General features: G+C 52.0%; 1 protein-coding gene across 2 annotated transcripts in view; it reads left to right on the plus strand.

The window, feature by feature from the left end:
• The first annotated feature begins 2,655 nt into the window (after window positions 1–2,655).
• The window catches only part of LOC146808595 (tyrosinase-like), a 510,585-nt gene continuing 485,458 nt past the window's right edge, over window positions 2,656–27,782 (plus strand). Inside the window, exon 1 of one of the 2 annotated variants that reach the window (XM_085620648.1) lies at window positions 2,656–3,001. In XM_085620648.1, the coding sequence (XP_085476774.1) occupies window positions 2,963–3,001 (39 nt within the window). In that variant the 5' untranslated portion in view covers window positions 2,656–2,962. The remainder of the gene's footprint in view (window positions 3,002–27,782) is intronic. The other variant, XM_085620647.1, reaches the window with a different exon arrangement.

Consider the following 27,782-nt stretch of genomic DNA (forward strand, 5'->3'; position numbering starts at 1 on the left):
CAGACTGATGTGGTGGACACCATTTCCTCCATGTGATCCAGCTCCTGGTGTGGCGTTTTCGGCAGACTATCGCATGGTGCCGCCTTGTTGTGAATTGCATGTTGACACAGGGTTATTTTCCCGCGATGGGCTGCGATGTTGAGAGTTGCGTTAAGCTACTCTTGCGGTAGTTATCACAAGTTCTTGTGAATATGCCCCCCGGTTTCTTAAGTGCTCTTGATGCAAAGTGGGTGGTAAGTGCTGGAGAAAGTCTTTGTCTATTTCAGGAGTGCTCAGTGTTGGAATTGAGTCCTTCCCCTCAAAGGAAAGGAGTTTCTTTTACCATTGGTTTACTCCACACCAGAGGTCAGTCCTTCCTCCAGGGAAAATAAACACTGGGGGTCATACTTATGCATCACACTTGCACCACACACTGTGGTACATAAGGCGAGGCAGCGTAAATCGCTTCATTGCCTTACTCTGCCCTGGGTATGCGTTCCATGGGCGTTGAGGTGGGAGTGCTCGTGTGACTCCCATGGATTTTGATGGTGCCCCAGATTTACAAAGACTTGTAAACTTGGGAATGTGTCAAAATCTTCTGCCTTCCCAGGAGAGGTGTAATGAGGGGAAATGTCTTTATTTCTCCTCGCTTTTTTCCTCTTTCTATGTGGGCTGCATCCTGCGTCACACATAGAAAGAGGAAAAGCCCCCTTCTTGCACAAAAACAATCCTGCCGGCAACACAGGCCCCCCTGCGCCGCGGTGCAAGCGTCCCTGCACTGGCGCGAGGCTGCCGAAACAGCACCAGCGCCGCAGGAAGGACGGGATTGGATAAATACGCAGCATCTGTCCCCTTTCACTCTTGCGTAGGCCTTGCTGCGCTGCCCCACACATATACCCCATAAACGAGGCCTTCGGTATGCTGCAGGGGTGATTGTAGTCTAGCTCCGGGACAGCTGGGCCGTGCCTTGCAGTTAAATACACATTCATACCCGCTACATTGAGGAACAAATCAGGGTAAAGCGCGTTTTACTTCCAGTGGGCACCTGCCCATGGCCACCAGATTCTGCCGCTGACCGCGGCCCCCGCAGGGGGCCACTCGGCGGTCGGCGCCTTAGTGGCCCCGGGGCCCCGGTCACCCCTCCCCACTCCCTCCTTCGGGGGGGGGGCGGGGGCGGGGATCCTGATTGTTGCCCCCCTCCGTGTTGAGGGCCGGAAGTGACGCGAAAGGCGCGTCACTTCCGGGCCCAGGTGTGAGGGGAAGGCTATTTAGCCTTCCCCCACCCTCACTGGCGACCTCTTTGTTGCCCACCTCGCCTTTTACCCTCCCTACCGCTTACCCGGCGTGGTGTGGTGGGGTGAGGGTTTTTTGGTGAACGTTTTAATGTTTTTCTTTTCGTTGCAGGCGGAGTTACAGGGCGATCTGGAAGCAGGCCGGTACAAAGGGTACCTCTGCGCGGCACCACGTGGTGCCTGAGCCAAAACGAGGAGCCTCCAGAGAGGTCCCGGAAGCCGGTCGGCGCCCCGCTAGGCCTGTGGGCGGTTGTGGGCCTGAACAACCGGGGGCTTGCTATGCGACGCTCCGCCCCGAGAGGGGGGGTGTGAGTAGAATCTCAACGGCACGTGATCGAAAAAAGAATCACTTGGGGGGGGCAGCACTTGCGGGTTGTTCCCGTGCTGCCCGGCTCATCAGGCGGGGCAGGTGAAGTAGATGGCCGCCTGCCCTTGGATCGCCCGTAAGATAACCCACCTATTACATATCCTGGAATTATGTAATAAATCCTGCAGCATTTGTTACCCATTTACAACTGTCTCTTGTGTCTTCTTTGGGTAACCTAATTTGGGGGAGGGGGGAAAGCGGGGTGCCCCTGGGGGTACTAAGGTGAGCGGCCACTTTCACTGTGTGTGTGTTGCCCTCAGTCCCTTCTGTCCAGCGGAGCCGCGCATAGGATGCGGGTCTGGGGCCAGGATTCCATCTGTGCAGACTTACCTTCCCCATCGGGGGTTTAGGTCCAGGCTCGGCGCGGCAGGGGGCCCCTCCACCCTCGTTCCCTGTGTGCACCCAAAGTCAGAGGGGCGCAGGCTTGGTGGTGAGTCCTGGAGGTGGCAGTATTCAGAGGACCAGCAGGGGGCGACATACAGGGGCAGAATGAGACATGGACTCCCTTGGAGCAGCCCCAGCTGTAGAGGCTGCAGACCAGTAGTGCGATCCCTACATCGGTAGCCCCTACTCACCTGTACTCACACACTCCCGTGCATACTTGAACACTGACAGGACGAGGGAGAGAGTCTCTCCTGATGTACTGCACGCAAGAGGCAGCGCCCCCCCAGGTTATCCCCTCTGATAGAGCTCAGCCCCCATCGGAGCCAGGCATGAGCTGGGGTTGGCCGTGGGTACAAGGGAGAGCTCCCCCCCTAGGTTATCCCCTCTGATAGAGCCCAGCCCCCATCGGAGCCAGGCAGGAGCTGGGGTTGGCCATGGGTACAAGGGAGAGGCACCCCCCCCACCCTCGTGAGATTAGCCCCTCTGATAGTGCCCAGCCCCCACCTGAGCCAGGCTGGAGCTGGGGTTGGCCGTGGGTACAAGGGAGAGCTCCCCCCCCCCCTAGGTTAGCCCCTCTGATACAGCCCGCCCCCACCGGATCCAGGCTGGAGCTTGCCATGGGTACAAGGGAAAGGCGGTCAGTATAGGTGAACTATAGGCAGGTGACGGGATCCGGGAGGAGATGGGCACCCGGGGGTATCACGAGCTTTAGAGCCGGGCACCTATGTACCCATGGGCTGCCGACCTCCACACCCTCCTGGTGCTCTTTGACAATGCTTGTTTGCGATGCCATCAGCAGCATAAGGGCGTGCCAGCTCTTCCTTGCACGTCCTTGGCTCCCATGCAGCTTTGAACCTGCTGTAAAGGTGGTGTGTGCTGTCCCCGGGCTCAGACGCGCCGCAGCCAGGAGAGCTTCCTCTTGCCCGGAGATGCGTGAAGGATGCGCGCGCAGCGGGGACACGCTGCCTCTCTTCCCATGGTGAGTGCACATTTGGGGGTTGAACCTCCTTCCCTGGTGCGAGAATGGTGATGTTCTGATGCATGTGGGGTTGAGGTTCGTGAACCCCTTCCCGATGAGACCTGCCCCTCCCTTCCAGTTCCTGGCACCCTCGCGCCTTGGCTGGTCTGATTGTTTCCTGCCCGGCGCGCAAGTGCCGTGAGGCTGTACTAGTGGGCGCTATGTGAACGAGCTTCAGTCTGCTCCTGAGAAAGGCGCCAAACCCCCTGCGGCCACAGGACTGGCTCTGTTACTGGGCCTGGGCCGCCAGCTGGGGCCTCCGGACCCTGCCTGTCTTGCTCCCCCGATCAAGTGTTTGGGTTTGGGGCCTGCATTCCTGCCCAGAAAGGGGTGGCACTTTCTAGCCCTCTTGGTGCTGCGTCATTCAACATAATAAGTGCGGGGCCCTAAGGTGTTACTAGAATCAGAATGTTGGGCTTATGAACACCCAAACATGATTCCCTCCTTCCGCCGCTCTATGCCCCCTGACCCTCTACGTCACTTCTTTTTCATCCCTCTCTTCTCCTTTATCTTTCTCCTCCTCCTCCCACAGCCCTTTATGCCTCTCTCCCTTGCTCTGGTTCAAAGAGGACGAATAAGCCTTGGCTATCAAAAACAGCTGACCAGGTCTGTCATTATTTCACTCAGCGCAACGCCGCAAGACAGTCTGCTGCGCTGCGTCAAATGGACAGACAGGAATGCATTTCTACTACGTTTCTTCTCTCCCTCTCTGCTGGTGGACTCAGTGCAGCCTAGCGCCAACGCAGTCACCCTTGCACAACGGCGCGAGCCTGCCTGCCTTCAGGGGCGGCCTTACGCATGGGCAAGCTGTGCACCGGCACAGGGCCGCCAAACCCCAGCGGCCGCCACGAGGAATCGGATACAATACATATTCTTGGCAGCCCCTGGCAGGGATTTGGCGGCCTCCGGCTGAGTCCGCCCCGCCCGGACCCCCTCTTCCGGGGCCCCCTACCTACGCTCCCTGCACAGGGCCATTATGAGCCTAGAGCCGCCCCTGCTGCCTTGTATGCAGGATTGTTTTTGAGCAGGGACGGGCACCTTCCTGCACAGAAACGATCCGAAGAGGTGTTTTTAGGTCTCGCCTGACCCAGCGCTTTAGCGCTGCTCTCGCGAGAGCTTTTGTAAAAGGGGGATCTGGAAGTGCAAACTAGTGCTTTTCAGGCCTCCAAATACAGTGCATGTGCGCCTGGCGCAAGCACCATTTGGCAGCCTGAAAAGCATTGCCTGATCACTTTCGCGGACACAGCCACCATCTGTCTCCTACGTCACGGGTCATTAAGTTGCATTCTCCTCTGCCTCCACCCGATCACTTTCACTTTCACTTTCGTGGCTTGGCTTGTTTTTTGTTTTGGTTAGGCATGGGGAGATTGCTGTTCATGCAGTTCCACCTTTCACTAATCTTCCCTCCCTGATAATGTATTTCTCCCCTCTGCAGTGTTTGCTATCCTTTCTTCTCTTAACTAGCCCAATCCACCCCTCCACCTCCCCTCTTCATTCCCGGCTACAAACCTACACCCATTCCTCCAAGGGCTCCTCCCTCTTCTCGGATTGTAAGGACCAACCCCCCCCTCTCCCTTTTGCAATGTATACTCTCCCCTCGCCCTGCGTAACCCTCTCTATGAGTTTTGTTTTCTCTTCTCTTAAGATTCGCCTCGGATCCTCCCTCCGCAGTCCACCCTTACCCTCTCAGGCCCTGTCTGCCTCTCCCGTTTCCTTCAGCGGTTCATGTGCGTCCTTCTCGGACCCTGCCAGTCCCTTTCCGTTTTCTTACCTTGTCTTCCCGTCTCTCTTGTCTTCCTTTCCCTGGTCTCTCTTCATTTCTCTTTCCTGCCCCTCTCCCTCTTCTGCAGCCGCATCTCTCTCTTTTCTTACCCTGCCTGTCCATCTCACACCAGCAGTTCCCTTCTCTCCCTCCTCTCTCTCAATTCCACTGTTGCTGTTTTCCCTTCTCTTATCCCGCCTGCCCCGCTCCCTCCTTCCTGCTGCTCATTCTCCACCCTCTGCAGACACAATCCCCACTCCCTCTGATTATTCTGCCCACCCATCTCTTCCACCTTCAGCCGCTGATCCCTGTCTTCAACCATCCCACAGCTCTATTCCCAGGCCCTGCCTGTCTCTTTTCTCTGCTGTCCTTGAAGGCGCTGTGACTGGTTCGTGCCTTATGCAGGAATAAAGCTCGGACTATGGTAGGTCTGGCAGAAAGTTTAACTACGTTGCAGAAATTGTAACGTTTCAAAACTTATTTTTGCATCATGTTTGCGTCTGATTTGTACAGAAAATAGTTTTTTCCCTCGAACCAGTATCTCAAAATAATTTTGTAAATGGAAGTCTGAAATTTCGCAGGAGGGAAAAATATGCGATTTTTGACTACCTTTACTTAGACCATTTTTCTCTATTACTCAAAATGTAAGCTCACTTTAAATCATGCCCCAACATAACAAGATGTTTGTTAACCCTCTGCGGTCAACGTCAGCCGCTCCATGCGATAAAAAATTAAAGCCTGCTGGACGGATAACGTTTCAGTCAGTATGCTTGTGAGCGACAATCCACTGCCTCAGTTGCAAAGCACTTTGTATTAACGGGCTACTAGCAGTGAATGCAACGAGTCTGCCTGTTGATGCACTCGGGCACAAAAATAGGCAGTGGCTTGCCTGTGTATAGTCCACCGGACCAGACAATGCTGCTCGAAAGCATGAATGATTAACTGCTCTGGGCGAAGAGGCTTCATACCTGTATAAAGCGCGGACCAATCACGGCGCAGCGCCATCCTGGATGGGCAGCGGCAATAGGCTCGCCCTGTGTAGGGGGCGCTGTGGTCCCTATTCTTAGGGGCCACCTGGACACCGCTCCAGCGGTCCCCTACAGAGCAAGAGGCTGGACTCCTGAGAGCAACCCTGCTCGCAGTACAGCGTAAGCGCCCCCCCTGCCCCCCCCTCTCCCCCCCAGGCACGAGGTATCTACCCCACAAAGTGTAAAATGCTGTCTACCCCTCTCCGTCCGGTCATCTACAGCCCAATGTAGCGCTCCGAGGCAGACTAATTGCCACACAGTAACTATAACAACCAGCCTATCACTAACGCCCCATCCCCCACTCATGATTCCATTGTGTGTCCTATTAAATAATTTACACCAGCAGCTACTTGCAATACAGCAACAAGCATTTGCAATGCAATAGGTCTTGCAGTTACACAAGTTAAAGCTATTGGCATTGTAAATGACAATGCCAATAGGCATTGTTATTTGCAATGTCAATAGCTCAAACTCGCGTAAATGCGAGACCTAATGCATTGCAAATGCTTGTTCTCTTTGCATTGGCGCTGCAGAATGAAGCACACATACAGAGAGGAAAAAACAAGGAGAAATGAGGATTTTTTCCCTTTTTGCCTCTATAGGGAAGGCGTACACTTTTGATGCATTCCCAGTTTCACTTGTCTCGTTGAATGTGGTACGCACTAAAATACATAGTTTGATAATGGGAAACACTCAGGCCCTCCTTTGCGGGAGAGACCTTTTTGCGCTGCCCTACGCCAAAGTAAAAAGGCAGCAATGCACTGTATTTATGCAATACGGGGCTTCCCTTTCCTTTCTCCCTGAACTAGCGCAGTCCTGGCAGCCTAGCGCCAACGCAAGCACCATTGGACCAGGGTGCTTCCGTTGCAGGCAGGATTGTTTTTGTGCAGGGAGGGGCACCTTCCTGCACAGAAGCTATCCTAAGAGGCGTCTTCCTCTTTCTATGTGTGCTGCAGATTTCAGCACACATAGGGGCATATGATCAAGGGAAACATCGCAGCTTTTTCGGCACATAGCGCCGAAAAAGCGGCGATTTTCTTATCACCCTATTCACAAGGACACGCTAACAAGCATTAGCGCATGCTTCCTTGCGACTTTGCATGTCAGCAATCAATATCACTAATAACATGCAAAGTAGGCGTTCCTGAGCACTACAACATGGGAATCCTCGCTACCACTGCTTCGGGATATTTACAAGCCATGCAGCAGACCCGCGAAGCGATAAAAATAACCGCTCTAACCGTGGTTATCGCTGGAAAGTAACGCCTGCTTTTAAATTGACTCAGGCATACTGATAATGGGAGGTGGATGGCCAGGTTAGGTCCACACTTCCCTATCGGCAAGCCTCTCCTTAGCGCTGTGAAATCATCGCTGAATTTCACGCGCTATTTCTGATAATCGGCCTCTATCGCTGGAATTACATCACCTGTTAGCAAAATGTTGATAATACGTCACTAACACGGCGATGTTATCCAGCGATAAAGTAAATCGCGCTGAACGCGATTTGCGATTATTATCGCATCTCCTTGATAATATGCCCCATAGAAAGAGGAAAAACAAACACAAAAAAAGATATTTCTCCTTGTTATGCCTCATCTCGGGAGGCGTAAGGATTTGCCACTTCCCCAGGTTTACATAATTTTGTAAATCTGGAGCAACGGCAAAATCCATGTGTATTGCATGGGAACGCTCACCGCAACGCCCATGGAATGCCTCCAGGCACATAGTACGGCAACGCAGCCCTTTGCTCTGCATTTCCTTCCTCAAGACTTATGAGGCCGCTTAAAGGCATGCACAATGGCTTTGTGTGGCTTCCTGAATCTGATTCAGACCCCTGCGCCTTGCATGTAACATTTTGCATCGTGCAAAAGTGACGCAGGGGTCTGATAAATATGCCCCCACTGTCCTCCCATGGAACGCCTCCCTGGAGCAGAGTAATGAAAGGCTGTGACTTGTGCGGCTTGCGTTACTCCAGATTTACTGAGCCACGCAGGGCCACACAAGGTGGACTTGCGTAAATCTGACTTAAGCATTGCGTTGCCCTTGCATCAGCGTATGTGACGCGCCGGGAACACAATCCTTTGATGGGTTTGGGCCTGGATGGGCTGCCACCTGCAGAATTCAAGCTCTTGGGTTTTCACGTCAATGTGTGTGAATGTGTCTTTGTTAGACGGCGACCTCAGAGGAGCCCGGAAAGGGGTCCTGACTACCCTGAGACCCACCCTCGAAGTATCGTAGCCGGGCACTGGCGGGAGACTCCCCAGGGGGAGGAATCTCGTATCTAGGATCGTACTTCTGGCACCACACGACACAGAGTGACCACACCGTGTGTTCTTAGAAATCAATCTTTATCAAGTAGGTTATCACTGAAAATATGTACAAGGAGAGCACGGGCTCAATGAGTCTCGGAAGGGATAGGGGGTAGCGGGACAGTCTCTGGCAAAGGTTCAAGGCAGGGACGTATCCGGCGCACAGCTCACAATCCTCGAGCTGAGGGATACGTTGTTGTAGTCGGGGTCCGGCGGGACCATGAGAGTCTGTCGGAGCCGCGAGTCACTCAGCGGGCTCAGGTACAAGTTCGGAGGTCTTACGATCTTCAGGGAGCCGCGAGTCACTCAGCGGGCTCAGGTACAGGTTCGGAGGTCTTACGATCTTCAAGGAGCCGCGAGTCACTCAGCAGGCTCAGGTACAAGTTCGGAGGTCTTACGATCTTCAGGGAGCCGCGAGTCACTCAGCAGGGCTCAGGAGGGTCCAAGTTCTAGGAGCCGCGACCACGTCGGCAGGCTCTCGTTGTTCCAGCGTCGAATCTGCCGGACAGACCCAGAGCACCCCTTGTTATAGGTCGACCCCTCTTTGATGTCCGGAGTCTGTGCAGGCAGGGGTCTTGTCACCTGGGGGTCGCTTGTCGGGATTTCCTGTCATTGTCTTTTGATCCTTTCAGGGCCGGGTCGGGAGGAGTCCCAGACACCCAGCAGGCATGGAGCCAGCCCTCAGGGAGGCCGGAGGGCCGATCGAAACCCATCGTCCCAGGGGAGTTCAGAGGTGCGATAGACTGCTCCTCCCTCTCTCATCCCCTGGCGAGTGTGATGTCCTCCAGCCGGAGTGGCGCCCCTAGGCCCGGGTCGCGCTGGGGCCGGGCGGCCATCTTTGTGCATGAAGTGGGCACGCGGGCCCGGGGTGGCCGAAAGGAGAGAGGCCATGGACGGGGGTGTCCGGGTCGGGTGCGTGTGTCCTGGTGGGGAGGGTCGGCTGGGCCGTGTGCTTGGGGCTGCAGGTACCAGGTTTCGGTGGTGCGGGGGCACGTAGGGCCATACTACGAGGCCGGGTCCAACACGCGTCCCCCCCAGCTGAAAGCCGGAGAGAACTGCCCATCATCTTGGGGGGTTCTCTTCGCTGAGGCGGAAGAACCGGGAGAGGCCGTCAGCGTTGGCGTGGTCCGTACCAGGGCGATGTTCTACGGTGAAATCCATCCCCTGGAGGGAGATTGACCACCGCAGTAGCTTGGGGTTTTCTCCTCGCATCTGCATGAGCCATCGCAAGGGCTGATGGTCAGTTTGGACTCTGAAATGGGTGCCGAACAGGTAGGGTCGTAGCTTTTTGAGTGCCCAGACCACGGCAAAGGCTTCGCGCTCTATGGTGCTCCATCTCTGTTCTCGGGGCAACAGCCGCCGACTGAGGAAGGCGACGGGCTGGTCTAGGCCTTGGTCATTCACTTGGGACAGGACGGCCCCAATGCAATGCTCGGAGGCATCGGTCTGGACTATAAACTCCTTGGAGTAGTCGGGAGCCTGGAGGACGGGGGCAGTACACATGGCTTTCATTAGGGCATCGAAAGCTTCCTGGCAGGCAGCCGTCCACTGCACTTTCTTTGGCTGTCTTTTAGGCGTGAGTTCTGTGAGGGGGCCGACAAGGCTGCCATACTCCCGAATGAATCTTCGGTAGTAGCCAGTGAGTCCCAGAAAGGCTCGGACCTCCGTTTGGGTGATGGGTGGTTCCCAGGCCAGGATGGCGTCGATCTTTGGCTGTAGAGGGGCGACCTGGCCGCTCCCGACCTGGTGCCCCAGGTAGACTACGGATCCTTGCCCGATCTGGCACTTGCTGGCTTTTACTGTGAGGTCTGCCTGGCGCAGGGCGGTTAGCACCCTCCGGAGGTGCTGGAGGTGCTCACTCCATTCTGAACTGAAAACAGCGATGTCGTCCAGATATGCCGCGCTGAACTGCTCTAGCCCGGCCAGGACTCTATTCACCAGTCGCTGGAAAGTGGCCGGGGCATTTTTCATTCCGAAGGGCATTACGCGGAAGCGGTAGTGCCCATCGGGGGTGGAGAAGGCGGACCGCTCCTTGGCCCCCTCGGTGAGCGCAATCTGCCAGTATCCGCAGGTGAGGTCGAATGTGCTGAGGAACCGGGCTGCCCCTAGTCGGTCAATGAGTTCGTCGGCTCGTGGAATGGGGTGGGCATCGGCTCGGGTAACGTCATTGAGCCCCCGGTAGTCCACGCAGAATCGGAGCTCGGGGGCGACACCGGGGGCCGCTGCCTTCGGGACCAGGACCACGGGGCTGGCCCAGGGACTGTCAGATGGCTCGATCACCCCCAGGGTCAACATCTTCGAGACTTCAGCTTGAATGCAGGACCGGACCCGATCAGGAACTCGGTAGGCTCGGTGTCTCACCGGCGGGCTGTCCCCGGTGTCCACGTCATGAACACACCAGTCGGTGACCCGGGGGGGTCAGGGAGAAGAGGTCGGAAAATTGTCTTAGGAGCTGGCGGCAGTCCGCTTGTTGCTGGGCAGTGAGGGCTGGGGAGAGGTTCACTCCTTCCACGGAGCCATCCTGCTCCTTGACTCACAGGAGGTCCGGGAGGGGATCAGACTCATCTTCGGCCCCGTCATCGGTGGCCAGCAGGAGGCTCAGTTCTGTCCGCACGAAGTGAGGCTTGAGGCGGTTCACGTGAAGGACCCGGAGGGGATCCCGAGGCGACTGGACGTCCACCAAGTATGTGACTTGACTCTTCCGCTCAACCACTTTGTAGGGCCCAGTCCACCTGTCCTGGAGGGCGCCAGGCTTCACGGGGGCCATGACCCACACCTGCTGGCCCGGCTGGAACTCGACCAGAGTGGCATTCTGGTCGTACCAGCGCTTCATCTCTTCTTGGCTTGCCTCCAGGTTGGCCTCGGCCAGTTCTCGGAACTTCCTGGTCTGGTTCCGGAGGGCCAGGACGTACTGGAACACATCTCAGGGGGTGGTCTGGGGTGCTGCCTCCCACCCTTCCTTAACCAAACTGAGGGGACCTCGGACGGGGTGTCCATAGAGTAATTCAAACGGGCTGAACCCTAAGGACTTCTGGGGGACCTCCCGGTAAGCGAACAAGAGGCAGGGGAGCAGGACGTCCCACTTACGCCGGAGGGGCTCTTCTAGGCCAGCGATCATCCCTTTCAAAGTCCTATTAAACCTTTCTACTAGGCCGTTCCCTTGGGGATGGTACGGGGTGGTGAACTTATAGGACACCCCCCATTGTTGCCACAGGGACGTCATATATTTCGAGATAAAATTAGTCCCGCGATCGCTCACGACCTCGCGGGGAAAACCCACCCTGGAAAAGATCCCCATCAGGGCCCGGCCCACCACGGGGGCCGTGATGGTGCGTAGGGGAATAGCCTCAGGATAGCGGGTGGCGTGATCCACTAGGACCAGGATGAAACGGTGACCTTGGGAGGTGGGGGGGTCCAGTGGTCCCACGATGTCGATTCCGACTCGTTCGAAAGGGGTACTGACGACCGGGAAGGGTTGGAGGGGAGCCTTGCGCTTCCCCCCACTCTTCCCACTAGCCTGGCACGTGGGGCAGGACTTGCAGTGGGCTTCTACCGCTGCTCTCATTCTAGGCCAGTAAAAATGGGTCATGAGACGGCTGTAGGTCTTGTCCTGACCCAGGTGGCCGGCGAGGGGGACGTCGTGGGCTAAGCCCAGGAGGAAGTCTCGGAAGCGGAGGGGTACCACCAGTACCCGTCCGGATCCCAGCTCCACCGACTTCTGCTCACTGTACAAGATGTTATTTTCCCAATAGATTCGGTGCATCCCGGTCTGGTCACCTGCGGCTTGGCCCTCGGCCTGGCGCCGCAGCCCGACCAGGGAAGGACAAGTAGCTTGCTCCCGGCAAAATTCTTCCCGGGTGGGCCCGCCCTCGTGGCGCCATTGGGCCAATTCGGGTAGACCTCCCAATTCGGGGGCCGGGGCGGGGTCGGATGGTGCGGGTTCGTCGCTGGCGACGGTCCCTTCTGATGGGGGGACGGGAGGACCCTCGGCGGGGACTGTTCTGGTCTCTTCGATCGGGGTGCTTTCGACTTCTCTCCGGGGAGTGAGTCGGGCTGACATAGATCGGGTGGTGGCGCACACCCACTCGGGGAGTCTCATCATTCCTAGGTGGGCCTTGCGCTCGACGTGCTTCCAGGGAGAACTCTCCAGGTCGTTCCCTAAGAGGCAGTCGACCGGCTGGGAGGTTCTTACGGCAACCTTGAGTTTACCTATCACCCCTCCCCACTCAAACGGCACCAGGGCTACCTGACACATACTTTCTCTATTGTCTGCGGAAATTACGGGGCAAAAGACGTTGGGGAGGATCTGCTCCTCGGGGACTAGGTGCCTGAGGACACCGGTGATACTGGCCCCGGTGTCCCGCAGGGCCTCTACTTGGTGGCCATTGATCTTGACGAGCTGCCCGTATTTCTTTGTGTTGGAGGGTAGGAGGCTACCAGGGATCATTTCCCTATCTCCCAGGGATACTAGGGCCATCGCTGCGGGTTCCCACTCCTCGGTTTCCTCAACCTCCTCCCCCAGGGCTACGTTGGCTATCTGTCTCGCAGGGGTGGTAGGGGAGACTTGGGTGGCCATGGGGCACTCTGGGTCATTGGCGTAGTGCCCGGGTTTCTGGCAACGGAAACACGTGACGGTCACCCGGTGTCCCCGTCTCCCAGGGGGCCCTGTCACTGGTGGGGGGGGCGCCGGGAAAGGTGGAGGTTGTGTTTTCGGGGGGCTAGGCTGGGACTCTCTCGGCCCTCCCTGGTTCCCTCCCCCTCTCTGGCGGGGTGGTCCCTGACTGGCTCGGGGGTAATCTCCTACCATGCCCCGGGAGACCCGGGTGTTGGTCCAGCGGTCGGCCTCCACAGCCAGCTTCCTGGGATCTGTGAGCTTGCTGTCAAGCAGATGCTGACGTAGTTCTATGAAGCAGTTCGCAGCCAGGTGTTCCCACAACATGAGGTCGGTGAGTTCGGCAAGGGTGGTGACTTTGCTGCCCTTGATCCACCCATCGAAGGCCCGACTAAAAAAGTTTACATACTCCACCCAGGTGGTGCCCGGGATCTTCCTGCAGTCCCGGAATCGCTGACGGTACATTTCTGGGGTGAGGCCGTATCTTGTCAGTAGAGCCTCTTTCATGTGGCTGTAGGAGGTCTGCAGGGAGAGGGGTAGGTCGAGCAGGGTGTCCCTTCCTTCGCTCAGAAACCGCCCCCACAACCCCGCCCCCCAGTCCTTCTGCGGGACCCGATGGGAGGTCATGGCGACCTCGTAGGCCCTGAACCATTGTTGAATGTCATCGTTTTTATAATATTCTTTGACCACGTCCTTGGGGATGTGGACCTTCTGTTCCGCTGGGGAGGCCGTCTCTCGGTTTCCCGGGGGCCTCCCTTCCTCGTTTCTGGCCTTGAGCTCGAGTTCCTTCAAGCTGCGTTCGTGCTCCAGTTGGAGCTTCCTTCCTTCGTGCTCCCGTTGGAGCTTCTTTTCTTCCAGTTCGCCTTGTACACGCATTTGCTCTACTGCTAGCTTTTTTTCCGCTAACTTCAATTCGCCTTCGATTTTGAGTTTGGCTAACTCGAGTTCATGATTGCGACTTCTCTCTCTGTCCGCGAGTTCTTCCGGGGATAGGCCCCCGTCTGGTACGATGCCTCGCACCTGATTGCTGCTGCTTTCTTTTTGGGGGGGTTCGGCTTCGTCGGGGCGCTCCCCCGTGCCTTCCGGGCGGGAGGCCCCGGTATCCACCCAAGTTTTCAGTGCTTTCTGCAAATCTTCTTTAGTGTTGAGACCGGTGGTAGCGATTTTAAGTTCTTTGCAAAATTGCTTTAGCTCTTTGTGTGTGTATTCTTCGAGATGCTCCACCTGGAACACCCTGTTGGCGTTGGTTTCTGCGGGGCTCATGGCGCTTCCTTTTGCCATCTTTGTCGGTAGTGCGTCCGTCGTTCACGGTACGATCTCTAGGTGATGGGCCCGAATCCCGTCGCTTGCCACCAATGTTAGACGGCGACCTCAGAGGAGCCCGGAAAGGGGTCCTGACTACCCTGAGACCCACCCTCGAAGTATCGTAGCCGGGCACTGGCGGGAGACTCCCCAGGGGGAGGAATCTCGTATCTAGGATCGTACTTCTGGCACCACACGACACAGAGTGACCACACCGTGTGTTCTTAGAAATCAATCTTTATCAAGTAGGTTATCACTGCAAATATGTACAAGGAGAGCACGGGCTCAATGAGTCTCGGAAGGGATAGGGGGTAGCGGGACAGTCTCTGGCAAAGGTTCAAGGCAGGGACGTATCCGGCGCACAGCTCACAATCCTCGAGCTGGGGGATACGTTGTTGTAGTCGGGGTCCGGCGGGACCGTGAGAGTCTGTCGGAGCCGCGAGTCACTCAGCGGGCTCAAGTACAAGTTCGGAGGTCTTACGATCTTCAGGGAGCCGCGAGTCACTCAGCGGGCTCAGGTACAGGTTCGGAGGTCTTACGATCTTCAAGGAGCCGCGAGTCACTCAGCAGGCTCAGGTACAAGTTCGGAGGTCTTACGATCTTCAAGGAGCCGCGAGTCACTCAGCAGGCTCAGGTACAAGTTCAGAGGTCTTACGATCTTCAGGGAGCCGCGAGTCACTCAGCAGGGCTCAGGAGGGTCCAAGTTCCAGGAGCCGCGACCACGTCGGCAGGCTCTCGTTGTTCCAGCGTCGAATCTGCCGGACAGACCCAGAGCACCCCTTGTTATAGGTCGACCCCTCTTTGATGTCCGGAGTCTGTGCAGGCAGGGGTCTTGTCACCTGGGGGTCGCTTGTCGGGATTTCCTGTCATTGTCTTTTGATCCTTTCAGGGCCGGGTCGGGAGGAGTCCCAGACACCCAGCAGGCATGGAGCCAGCCCTCAGGGAGGCCGGAGGGCCGATCGAAACCCATCGTCCCAGGGGAGTTCAGAGGTGCGATAGACTGCTCCTCCCTCTCTCATCCCCTGGCGAGTGTGATTTCCTCCAGCCGGAGTGGCGCCCCTAGGCCCGGGTCGCGCTAGGGCCGGGCGGCCATCTTGGTGCATGAAGTGGGCACGCGGGCCCGGGGTGGCCGAAAGGAGAGAGGCCATGGACGGGGGTGTCCGGGTCGGGTGCGTGTGTCCTGGTGGGGAGGGTTGGCTGGGCCGTGTGCTTGGGGCTGCAGGTACCAGGTTTCGGTGTTGCGGGGGCACGTAGGGCCATACTACGAGGCCGGGTCCAACAGTCTTCATGGGAGAACACGGATCGGTATTTAACCCACCAAATTCCACACATGTTCAGGACACTTTCTTCACAGAAATCTCTCAGGTGAAACAAAAGGGCTGTGATGATTATCACACAAACTGGAAGCCCGATCTGTTGCCCTGGTCAGAATTTATCCTCCAGCTTGTAACCAGGGCTCTAAACCTGAAGGCAGATGTAAGTCAACATCACACAAAAGGACAACCACATGATCAGTGTTAATGGCAAGAAGCTCAAATGGAACAACACTTTAAAAAACAAAGCATCAAACCTGGGAGGAGTCTTACAACCACTGCTTACAAACTATCACTTTGAATCTAAGATAAGAGACAACTGGATGAACACCTGGCAAACTAGACTAGATGACATACTATGTATCTTGATGACAAAGTTACAAAATTCACTGCCAAATCAATCAATCAATCAATCAGTGCATTTATAAAGCGCGCTACTTACCCGTGAGGGTCTCAAGGCGCTGAGGGGGGAAAGGGGGTGTCGCTACTGTTCGAAGAGCCAGGTCTTGAGGAGTTTTCTGAAGGCGAGTAGGTCTTGGATCTGCCGTAGGTGGGTAGGGAGGGTGTTCCAGGTTTTGGCGGCGAGGTAGGAGACGGATCTGCCCCCGGAGGTTGTTTGTTGGATGCGGGGGACATTTGTGAGGGCGAGGCTGGCGGAGCAGAGCCGGCGGGTGGGGATGTAGAAGCTGAGTCTGGTGTTCAGGTAGGCTGGTCCGGCATTGTGGAGTGCTTTGTGAGCGTGGGTGAGGAGCTTGAAGGTGATCCTCTTGTTGACGGATAGCCAGTGTAGGTCTCTCAGGTGGGGCTTGATGTGGCTGCGGCGGGGGATATTGACGATTAGTCGGGCTGAGGCGTTTTGGATGCGTTGTAGTTGTCATAGGTGTTTTGCTGGAATTCCGGCATAGAGTGCGTTGCCATAGTGAAGTCTGCTGCTGACGAGGGCCTGTGTCACCGTTCTTCTTGTTTCGGTCGGGATCCACTTGTAAATCCTGCGGAGCATGCGGAGAGTGTTCTTATTCACCCGGCAACTAAGTGAGTCATAGACAGTCTGTCGTAAGGCATTGAGACACACTCTAAAATTCCCTGTGTCAAAGGCTGGTGATGCAAGACTCAAAAACCTGAAGATTGCATTCAAGAAGAGAAACATGCCGCTAAAACGGGACACTGAAGAAAGCACCGCCGCAAATTTGTTCCATGATAAATCATCACGAAATGAAAGAGCCTGTTGGACTTTGGTGGACTGTAGTTCGAGTTTGAGCAGCGGCCCAATGACCTGTTTATCTCCAATGAGAAGAGGGAAACTCATGTAAAGTCCCTATAGAAATCAGTCATCATCTGTTTATTTGAACCATTAGAGATGTTGCATCATAATACTAAGGGCGACATATCAAAATGAATAGGAAGTTCACCCTCGCCAAAAGCATCCGGTCCAACGGCGTACCGATAGATCTGGCCAAGTTCGATGTCACATTTTTGGAGTTTAGTTTTGGAACAGCTGTTTAGGTGAAACCTTAGCAGCGCGCATGCGCTGTCTGCAATACCTGCTGTAATCACTACACAGGTGTGTATTGCCGCCTGCTGCTTACCATTGGTTCACTGCTGCATCGGTCTGTGGTGGCTCCTCTTTCGTTGGCACTCATGATACATCACTTCCATTTTTCACTCCGAAGCAATGGCCAACTGCAGTTTCCTTACGCTGTACTGTTTCATTGTTCTTTTGGCAACTACTTCAATAAAGCAAAAGTGTAAGTGCCGCTTACACTTTCACAAATGCGGCACACACCTTGCTTTTCTGCACACGCCATGTTGCTTTCACTTTCATAAAGTCAGCACGCGCCTTACTTTTGTGCATGTGCCTTGCTTTTATGCAGACCGCCATGCCGCCTTCAGTTTCATAAAGGTGGCATGCGACTTGTTTTTGTCCGCGCATCTTGCATTTGTGCACACCAAACTTTTGCCTTGAAGGGGGTGCTTCCCACTGTGCCTTGCAATGTTAGGAACGCCTGCCCTCCCGCTGCCTGCATAGCTTCTGGCTGCACCTTAAGAAGACACCACAGCTGGCACAGTAGCCACTTGAATGGGAACTAAGTTCTGCCTCACCAACCTCCACTACAAATAATTAGATAAAATGATTGTGCAGTCAATGCGGGTGCTCCGATTTTTCAATGCAAGATGCTGTGTATTCGTTTTTCGCTGCTTATTGTTTCAAGTCTTTAGCTTTGACTCATAGCTAAGGTTTTGTCTGTGCCACGATTCCAGCTCTAATCATTTTGTTGATGCAAATAAGACCTGACAATAAATCAACTCAATGTATTCTTCCGGCTTCCTTTATAGCAGCGCTTTTGCTAGCGTTTGTAGGCAAAGGAAGAACTAAGGCAGAGACTTTTTTTCAGTTGAAGTGACCTGCGGTGGCAGAGCCTGCTTCCCTGTGGCTGTGTGCAAAAGCATGTCACCCAAAGGCCATCTTTCACGGACACAAGCATCTTGGGACCGGTTTCTGGGTAACACCCGTCATCAGCCATGCTAGCTTGAATCCATTGGCAAAGTGAGCAAGGAACCCACGTCTGGGCATACCCTGCCAATTTAGGGTGAACAAAGCAAACACAAGGAGATGATGGACGGAGTACGGAAACTTTTCAGACACTCACCCCCAGTCACAGATCTGGGTTGAATCCATCATCAATCTTTAGCTCACTTTGCCAACCCAGTTCAGACACAGCTATATGCAAATCAGTCTTGACCCTGTGCCTCATGGGAACAGTCCAGCCCGAACTGCCAAGCCATGTATTTCCTGGACCAGAAACAAGCATCCTGGGACCAGTTTCTGGATAACACCCATCATCAGCCAGTCTAGCTTGAATCTAGTGGCAAAGTGAGCAAGGGACCCACGTCTGGGCATACCCTGCCAACTTAGGGCGAACCATGCAAACACAAGGAGATGATGGACAGAGTGCTGAAACTTTTCAGACACTCACCCCCAGTCTAAAATCGCTAATATCACTCCACTACAAAAGCACCATGAATTACGTCTGTTATTGTGCAAAAAGCTGATCCAACATTATCAAAATACTTAGGGCCTCATTTATGTGTTTTTGTTGTAGGGCAGGGCAGTAGGCCTTATATTGTAAATGAAGATGAAGACAGTTCCAAATGGAGTTAAGAGAATTTATTAAGTAAGCGAAGACGAACAAAACCCGACCACCTCTGCCAACCGGCGAATCCCGAAACCCTGTGCTCGAGAAATAGAACACACGCACGAGCCCAGGGATAACACGAGCCCAGCAGCACAGGCAAAGACGAACAGAGGCTAAATATAAAACACAACACATCTCCTTTCCTTCCAAAGCAAATAGAAAGAAAAGAAACTCTAGGACCAACAGAAAGAAAACAGAAGCAGTAAAAGGGTAAAACCAACAAAAGTTAAAACAAACACAAGATCAAACCATGCACCCCACTCCCTTCCTACATAATCTAAACACATACAAAATCTTTTAAATAAACAGGTGACCTGTGTTGCCGAACAGACTTCCTTTTACCAATACATGTATCAGTATGACGAACAGACTGCCCTCCCTGCAAGAGAAAAGGATTAGACAAAGTTTTATTATGCTTTTGATACAAAGCCACCCTTCTGAGGTTCCATGTCTGGCCATTATGTAATTTAACTCAACTCTACCCCACCGATTTCATCAGAAAAGGCCCTCTGAATTTGTTGAAACCATTGTTGACACCACCAGGTTTAACTTTTACTAAATCACCAGGCCGCACATTCCTCTCAACCTTAACCGTGTGATGACACCGACCTAGAGGACCATCTGGTAAATTCTTGAGTAACCAAGTAGGAACCATTTTTGTCCCAGCTTGCCTACCCCTCATAAGTTCAAAAGGAGATGTCATCATTCCACGATGCACCGTGGTGCGATAAGCCCACAATATTTCTTTAATTTGATGTTGTTGAGAAGAACCTGCTGCTTATGCCAATTGCATCGTGCCCTTCACAAGTCTGTTAATTATTTTACACAAGCCATTCCCTTGTCGATTGTACAAGGATGTGCACACATGTTTTCAAGCCACTTTTAACAAAATATTGCTCCATTTCCTTGGAGGTGAGTTGTGTCCTATTATCAGAGAGAAGTATAGCCGGAATTCCTTCCCTCCGAAAAACCTCACTGAGGACTTTAATGGAGGACTCTGTATTAATGTTACTCATAAAAGCCACTTCCAGCCACACCAAAGCAAACTTCTCATTATCATGTAGTTCATTGAAAGGGCCAATAAAATCCACACAAACTTTTTGCCAGACACCTTCCACACCAACAACATGCTGAGATGAAACCGGTTTGTCCACACCCACACACAACCTTTTCTCAGATTCCTTACAACTGACACAGTTCTCAACCCACTCCTTAACCTGAACATCCATCCCGGGCCACCAAAATCTCTCTCTCAAACGTTTTGTAGTCAGAGTTTGGCCTAAATGACCTTCGTGAGCTAAGGCAATTACACGATTCCTCACAGACTAAGGTGGTATAGCTCTTTCACCCCTTAACACAAGATAATCCCCTTGTGTGGATAATTGGTCTTATATCTAGGAACAACAAGAGAGAGAGGGTTGAGCTACACTCTTAATCCCCCAAAGTCAATGAAAAACAACGAAAGAGTGTGATAATGGACAGAAAATCAACCTAAGGTGATTCTCCTAAATTCCAGACTTGATGCCAGAAAGACCAAATCTATCTGACTTTTAAATAAAACCCTCACTCACCAACATAGTTGGTGACATGCTTCATCATGGGGTTTAGCCAGGGGTGCCTTATGCACCTCTGGTGTGCTTCGACGCTTATTTTAGAACGGAGCAACCAACTGTCAGCTAAAGAAGTGAGGGGATTTAGTGAGTGAAAATCAAGAAAAGGGGATTAAAAGTCCTGTGTCATCTACCAGAACAATTTAATAGTGGCGAGGCAAGGACGGATTAAAAAGTGAAGAAGGATAATAACTCCTGGCGTTAAATTGGTCAGGTTTATCCTAAAAATGATCGGGTGGTCAACATGTTTCAGCTTGTCAATGTATTTTACTAAGCTTTCATCAGGACCTCATTTTGAAAAAAAACACCTTGGCGGTATAAGCACACTAAGGCTTACCCTGACCTCAGGTGTATGGAACCGATACACTCACGGTTTACAGTGGAGGTCTTCAACTGATTCGAAGGAAACCTCGTAATCTGTAAAAAAATATATGTACAGATATTAGGCTCAACATACAAGAAATTGTCAAGGTGTATGTAGCATATGGTTGATCCAATATCAAACTTGGCACAAGTTGAAATCAGTCTTGTAGTCCCTGTAATTTACAGAACTCATGGTAACATACAACAGTTCCCGTATAGTTTAGGAAACTATGTGAGGTTTATATCCCAAACAAACCCAGGTTCAAATCAACTGGTACTTGAAAAAATTCAATCAAAAGTCTAGGTTTGGGATGAGATTATTGAGACAGTGTGGATCAAGTTAAAAAAGGCACTATTAAACTATTAAAATGGGGCGTAAAATCATCCCAAAAACAAACAAACAGACAATTGGAAAACTTTAAAAAAGAGCTTACGTATTTGATGGTGGAAAAATACTCCTTAGGCAAGAAGGCGGCTAGCGGGACTACAGAACAACTGTGGTAGAAAAAGGGGACAGAACGGGAAGAATTACAACTTCGAACAACCCGTCATCCCATACTACCTAAGCATACCGCTCTATAAAAACCACTAGATGCTTGTGTGGGGCGGTACTCACGTCGTCCAAGTCCTCAGCCTGGCTATTTCACCTACATGGGACCGCCGAGCCCGGAGTCAACATGAAATGAAACCTAACTGTTTAAATACACAGGGTTGGCGCGGAGAAGCCGGAAGTATTCTCATCTGCCTGAGGCGCATGCGCATCAGCGACAGAGGCAGGGAGAAAGGAATTACTCGCTGGCCCTTGGGAGAGAAAAAGACTAGAACGTCAAATCCTTCTATCGTGAAAACTTTATTGGAAGTGTGTTGGCGCGAACATTTAGGCAAAGTTGATACAAAATTCAGGGCATATTCCAGCCAGGGCCATCAAATGTTTTTGGACGTCCCAGAGTATAGAGATCTTGAAAATCAAACTCGGGGCTTCAGTTTTAAAAGTATACATGAAGTCATCGTGATTGGGTACCTGGGGTCAGCGCGGAGGAGACAGAAATGTCCTCGTTTGCTTAACGTGCGTACGTATCGACAACAGCATGGGGAGAGGGAAAGGACTCCGTCGCTGGCCCATAGGAAACTACGCTCATTCCAGCTATTCTATACTCTGGGACGTCCAAAAACATTTGCGCACATCCAGGAAGGAGGCCTGGGGTAGCGACGGACAGAGTGTTGCCTCACGCCCTGAGTTGTGACCAGGAGTGTGGGACGTTCCCCGATCTCTTGACGGGTGAACTGAATACTTCGCGACGGTGCCATTTATAAGCAGGTACCAATGTTGGTTGTATCGTTCCTTTAATGTTCTTATGCACATTTTATCACTTTGCAGTAGTGTATCATTATGGTCCTGAAGAAAGCCACGGTCATCTTTTTGAGACACTAGTTGGCTGAAACATGTAGACCTACACATAGAGTACGTGTTCCTTATTGGTTGGTGTACACGATTCACTCTACTTTTTCTGCGTCTTTTACTATTGATATCACTGGATATTTAATAAAATAGTTTTCCTGTGCTAATCAATTTTAACATCACATTTTCACACACTGCACCTCATTTCACTACACTACAGGCAGCTTCCTCCCAATTTGGGAGTGATTCCCTCCTAGTTTATTAGCTAAAACATCCTTGAGCTCCTCCTTTTTAAAGTAATTTAAGGAGTAGTAGCTCTTTAACCGCACCAGGTGGGGTTAATGGGAGGTCCCAGATGATGAAGCATGCCACTTCGGTGGGTGATGGGACTTGGTCCTTTTTGTAAGGATCCCCGATTTAGTTTTGCGAACTGGCATCCTCTGCACATTGTTAGGTAGACCTGTATAGACCCATGGGCTTTGTTGTTGTACCTTTCTTAAGATGACCTGGTCACCTTTCCCCACTGGGTCTGTCTTAGAGCGGGGTATTGTCACCACCAGATCTCCCCTCACCCATGCTAAGTGGCTGAGCTGGATCCCCCTGTGTGTGTTGCTTAGACCTCTCCACGATTTCAGAGACTCAAAAGGCCCCGTAAAATGCGAAGGAGAAGGTGGAGGTAAAAAGGGCAGTCTCGAACGGAGAACAGTAAACCTCCCGCAGGACTTCGATGATCCTCCCCAGCTTATCTACATCCAGGGGACGCCTTGATCGATCCTTACACCATCTAGCCTTTCCCATCCCTTAAGGGCTTGCTTAACAAGGAAAGAGTAGGAATAGCCGGGTGCCCCCTCCACCTTGGCAAAAAAAAGCCAATACCAAAACATGTATTCTGTGACCAAAAATGCTCAAGAAAACCCAGCCAGTTCTTAAGGTAAAAAAGGTGCCCCTCAGTGTTGCCCTGGGTGTATGCCTTGTATGCAGAAAAGTCACTTTCATAAGCTCACAACATATTTGGCGCAAGGCTGGCTGTAATGTGTTCAGAGAGGGCAGGGTTCCAAGGTTCCATAGATGTCCTGGGAAGCGTGTGGGCTGTGCCTCTGCTGGTGGGTGGGAGTGCCGGAAATCCTGCAATTTAAAATTAGACAAGGCATTGGCTGCGTTATTAAATATTCCTGGCACATGTTTAGCTTTAAACACATGACACACCAACACCAGTTCTGTCAGCAAGCTGAGGACTTCTTTGCACTTTGCCTGCTGTGAATTAATACATTCTACCACTGCCATGTTATCTGACCAAAATATTACTGACCGGTTATGGAAGTGGTTGGTCCAAATGTGTAAGGCCACCATGATGGGAAATAGTTCTAGAAAAGTGATGTTGCGCACCAAACCAGAATCAAACCAGGGCTGAGTTCACGGTTGTGCACACCACTTATCTTCTAGCATAGCACCAAAACCCAGACTTCCTGCTGCATCCGTGAATAGGCCGAACTCTTGGCTAGAACTTAAAGGAGCTGGCCACACCCTTGTTCCATTGAATGTGTTCAGAAATGAAAGCCAAATTCTCATATCCTGTTTTTCTCTAAGGCCTGACATTGCCTGAGCTATGGCTACACATCAGTATTATTCACAGGACAAAATTGAGCTGGCCTTCTAAGGTTTTCAGCTACTGTAGGGTGCCTTCCGCACTTCAAGGCATGTCTCCGGGAAGGACCAGAAAGCCTCCCGCTTGTCTGCTGGGAGTCTGAATTCCCCTGCCACAGAATCGATCTCAATCCTCAAAAAATACTAAGGTTGTGGCTGGTCCTGCATTTTCTCATGTGCCAGGGATTAAAGTCTGACATTAGGCGTTGGAAAGTAGCAAGGGATTTCTTGCAGGAATTTGTACCACCTGCCCCCAAGAAAAGGAAGTAATGCAAATAATGGAAGACTCCAGTCCACGTAACAGTAGGGAAGGTGTTTGGATAGTAAACTACACTATTTTTAATGTTAGCACGGCATCTAGTGCAAGTCGATGTAAAGACTTGCGTTGTAATGGCATGCGTTGTCAATGCATTTGCGTTGTAACAGTTTCGTTGTAATGGTAGTGCGTTGTAAAAGTTGCGTTGTAAAGGTTGTTCCCCGACCAGCATATGCCAGGCCAACTTCTCACACCTGTGTCCTGTTCTCCTCCCCAATGATGACCTCCACTTGTTCCGAAGAAACAGGGCTCCTTGGCAGCTGATGGCAAGGTGGGAGTGTTGGCGTCCATCAGGGACATCCATGGAGCGAGGTGACAACAGACAAAGTTGCCACCGCATTTAAGTCCCCCTGCCTGCCCCCGCCAGATGCCCAGGTCACCCCCCGCCAGCCCCAGACAGCCAATGGCAGTGAGGGTTGAGCCTGCAAAAAATTCCAAGTTGTGGCCAATGTTGGTCGCTGGCTTGGACCGTCCAGACCTGTCTCGGGGGCCTGTCAGCCAGTGGCGTGGGCCCCCATCTGCCATATTCACCCTAAACTGTTGCATTAAAGAACAAAACATAAAGGCCCCATGTTCAACAAGGCAAACTTAAGATCAACTGTTGAGGCTGTCAGGTAATGTTTTAGCGTCAGTAAAGATAGTGTAATTCTGAAGCCCTATCTGCATGATTTTATCACTCATTTATATATCCTGATTTGACTCTTTTGTACCTGGATTTAAAAAAGCTGTTGTTATACAACCTGCCTTAATATATATGTCTTTTTGCACCACTTCTGCATGTTTAACCTTTCCAGTGCCCATGACGAGATAGTCTCGTCATGGAGCACGGTTGCGCTGTGCCCATGAAGAGACTATCTCGTCATGAACCCCACCCACTAGTGCAACGCCCGGCACAGGAGGGGGAAAGGGCGTGGCACTGAAGGGATTAAGGAAAGTCAGCAAGTATTTTTTTTAAACATACTTTATTGATTTTTATGCATAACCCTCTGACATGTCGAAAAAATATGCAGTTTTGGGGTATATACCATTGGTCCAGGCTGGAATGCACCAAACACGATATCATGTATACTTACAGTCTGCATATCAGAATAACATTCTAGCTTCGATTCTCTATTCCCTCCCTTCCCTCTCCCTCCCCGACTCACTCCCATCCTCTCTTAGGCCAAAAAGGTGCACGGTTCTGCTGTGTTTGTGTATATATTGCTGGCCGCACGGTATGCAGCTATGCTTGTTCGTACAGTGTCCGTACTTGGGTGGTTCTATTTCTATATACCCAGCTTTAGTATGATCAGTATATTTGTACAATACGGCGTATCATGTTGGGAGAGGTTCAGAAGCTATGAATAGTTCTAGCATTGCATCCCATTCCAGTGAGATTGGTGTCTTCCATGGGCCCTACTTTCCTCCCTCCTTGTCTCCATGCTTTCAGCCCTTCCCCATCTGACCACCTCCACATGCCACTTGAGCACGCGGGGGGTGCTGCAGACCTACACCTCATGGTGACATCGTTTTGCTAGTATCAAGGCTAAATTAGCAAATTGGGATTGGACTTTCTGTTTCTTGTGGTCCCGGCGTAGCCCAAGTATGCAGTATTCCGCCGTGCCACTCCCAATAATACTCGTTAAAGTCCCTACGATCTTTATAACAGTTGCCCAGAAGGTAGCCAGTCGCGGGCAGGCCCATAACATATGCATCAGGTCAGCTGCCTGTGTAAGACATCGTGGGAAGTAGTCCTTCACCTCCAGATACATTTCACTTAATCAGTTTGATGTAAGATAAGCCCTGCGCAGTACCATATATTGAATGAATTTAAATTTGGTGTTGTGGGATACCTTCTTGGGATGCTCAAAGAGGGAGTCCCATTCCTTGTCCGACAGGTCTCTCCCAATGTCAGCATTCCAGGGGAGGTTGCCGCATGGGAGCGAATACCCCTATACAGCCATCAGATCGAGTGACGCCCATTACCCATGAGGTATAGTGTATATACTAACTCATGTGTGGGGGGTTCCTTATTGTCTGGTGCCCAATTCCATTAAATGTATCTAGTAATGCTTGCATGTAGAAGATAAAGGGACCGTGGGACACCCTCTTACCTGGCAAAGTTATTGTGATCTAGGAGCACACTTTCCCCAAACAGCATCCCAATAGTGTTCACTCAGTCCCGTGTCCATCCGGATATGCTTCTGGCTGTGATCACTCCTGTGGGTGTGGGGATCCCTGCACGTGGAATGTTGGGGATGTAGGGGAGTAGCTGATTAGTGTATTGTAATGCCCTTTTCTAGTAGGCGAGGGCTACTTTTAGTCGTGTGGGAGCCGCAAGTGGAATCCTTTCCTTGGGCAACATAAGGGTATGAAGGATCCCTCGATCTAATGTTTGCTGCGTCATCCCTATCTCATGGAGGTCATGACCCGCAGTCTAGTATGATAGCCACTGCAGTTGACTCGCATAGCAAGTCCGGGACTCCCATGCCCCCTTTGTCTGCTCCCAGCTGGAGTCTCGAGAGCCCCACCCTTGTGCGGCTCTTTCCCCATATTAGTTATAGTAGGAGTGTGTTCAGGGTTTTAAAGATAGTAGTCGGGATCCCTATTTGTAAATTAGTAAAGTAATAGAGCATTCTCGGGAGCATGGCCAGTTTTGTGATGGAGACTCTATCAGACACTGAGAGTGGTAGTGAAGTCCAAAAGGTTATTTGAGCTTTGTGCCTTGGTAACATACAACAGTTCCCGTATAGTTTAGGAAACTATGTGAGGTTTATATCCCAAACAAACCCAGGTTCAAATCAACTGGTACTTGAAAAAATTCAATCAAAAGTCTAGGTTTGGGATGAGATTATTGAGACAGTGTGGATCAAGTTAAAAAAGGCACTATTAAACTATTAAAATGGGGCGTAAAATCATCCCAAAAACAAACAAACAGACAATTGGAAAACTTTAAAAAAGAGCTTACGTATTTGATGGTGGAAAAATACTCCTTAGGCAAGAAGGCGGCTAGCGGGACTACAGAACAACTGTGGTAGAAAAAGGGGACAGAACGGGAAGAATTACAACTTCGAACAACCCGTCATCCCATACTACCTAAGCATACCGCTCTATAAAAACCACTAGATGCTTGTGTGGGGCGGTACTCACGTCGTCCAAGTCCTCAGCCTGGCTATTTCACCTACATGGGACCGCCGAGCCCGGAGTCAACATGAAATGAAACCTAACTGTTTAAATACACAGGGTTGGCGCGGAGAAGCCGGAAGTATTCTCATCTGCCTGAGGCGCATGCGCATCAGCGACAGAGGCAGGGAGAAAGGAATTACTCGCTGGCCCTTGGGAGAGAAAAAGACTAGAACGTCAAATCCTTCTATCGTGAAAACTTTATTGGAAGTGTGTTGGCGCGAACATTTAGGCAAAGTTGATACAAAATTCAGGGCATATTCCAGCCAGGGCCATCAAATGTTTTTGGACGTCCCAGAGTATAGAGATCTTGAAAATCAAACTCGGGGCTTCAGTTTTAAAAGTATACATGAAGTCATCGTGATTGGGTACCTGGGGTCAGCGCGGAGGAGACAGAAATGTCCTCGTTTGCTTAACGTGCGTACGTATCGACAACAGCATGGGCAGAGGGAAAGGACTCAGTCGCTGGCCCATAGGAAACTACGCTCATTCCAGCTATTCTATACTCTGGGACGTCCAAAAACATTTGCGCACATCCAGGAAGGAGGCCTGGGGTAGCGACGGACAGAGTGTTGCCTCACGCCCTGAGTTGTGACCAGGAGTGTGGGACGCCTTGATCGATCCTTACACCATCTAGCCTTTCCCATCCCTTAAGGGCTTGCTTAACAAGGAAAGAGTAGGAATAGCCGGGTGCCCCCTCCACCTTGGCAAAAAAAAGCCAATGCCAA

This window comes from Triturus cristatus, chromosome 8, assembly GCF_964204655.1.
Source record: "Triturus cristatus chromosome 8, aTriCri1.1, whole genome shotgun sequence".
NCBI classification, from domain to species: domain Eukaryota; kingdom Metazoa; phylum Chordata; class Amphibia; order Caudata; family Salamandridae; genus Triturus; species Triturus cristatus.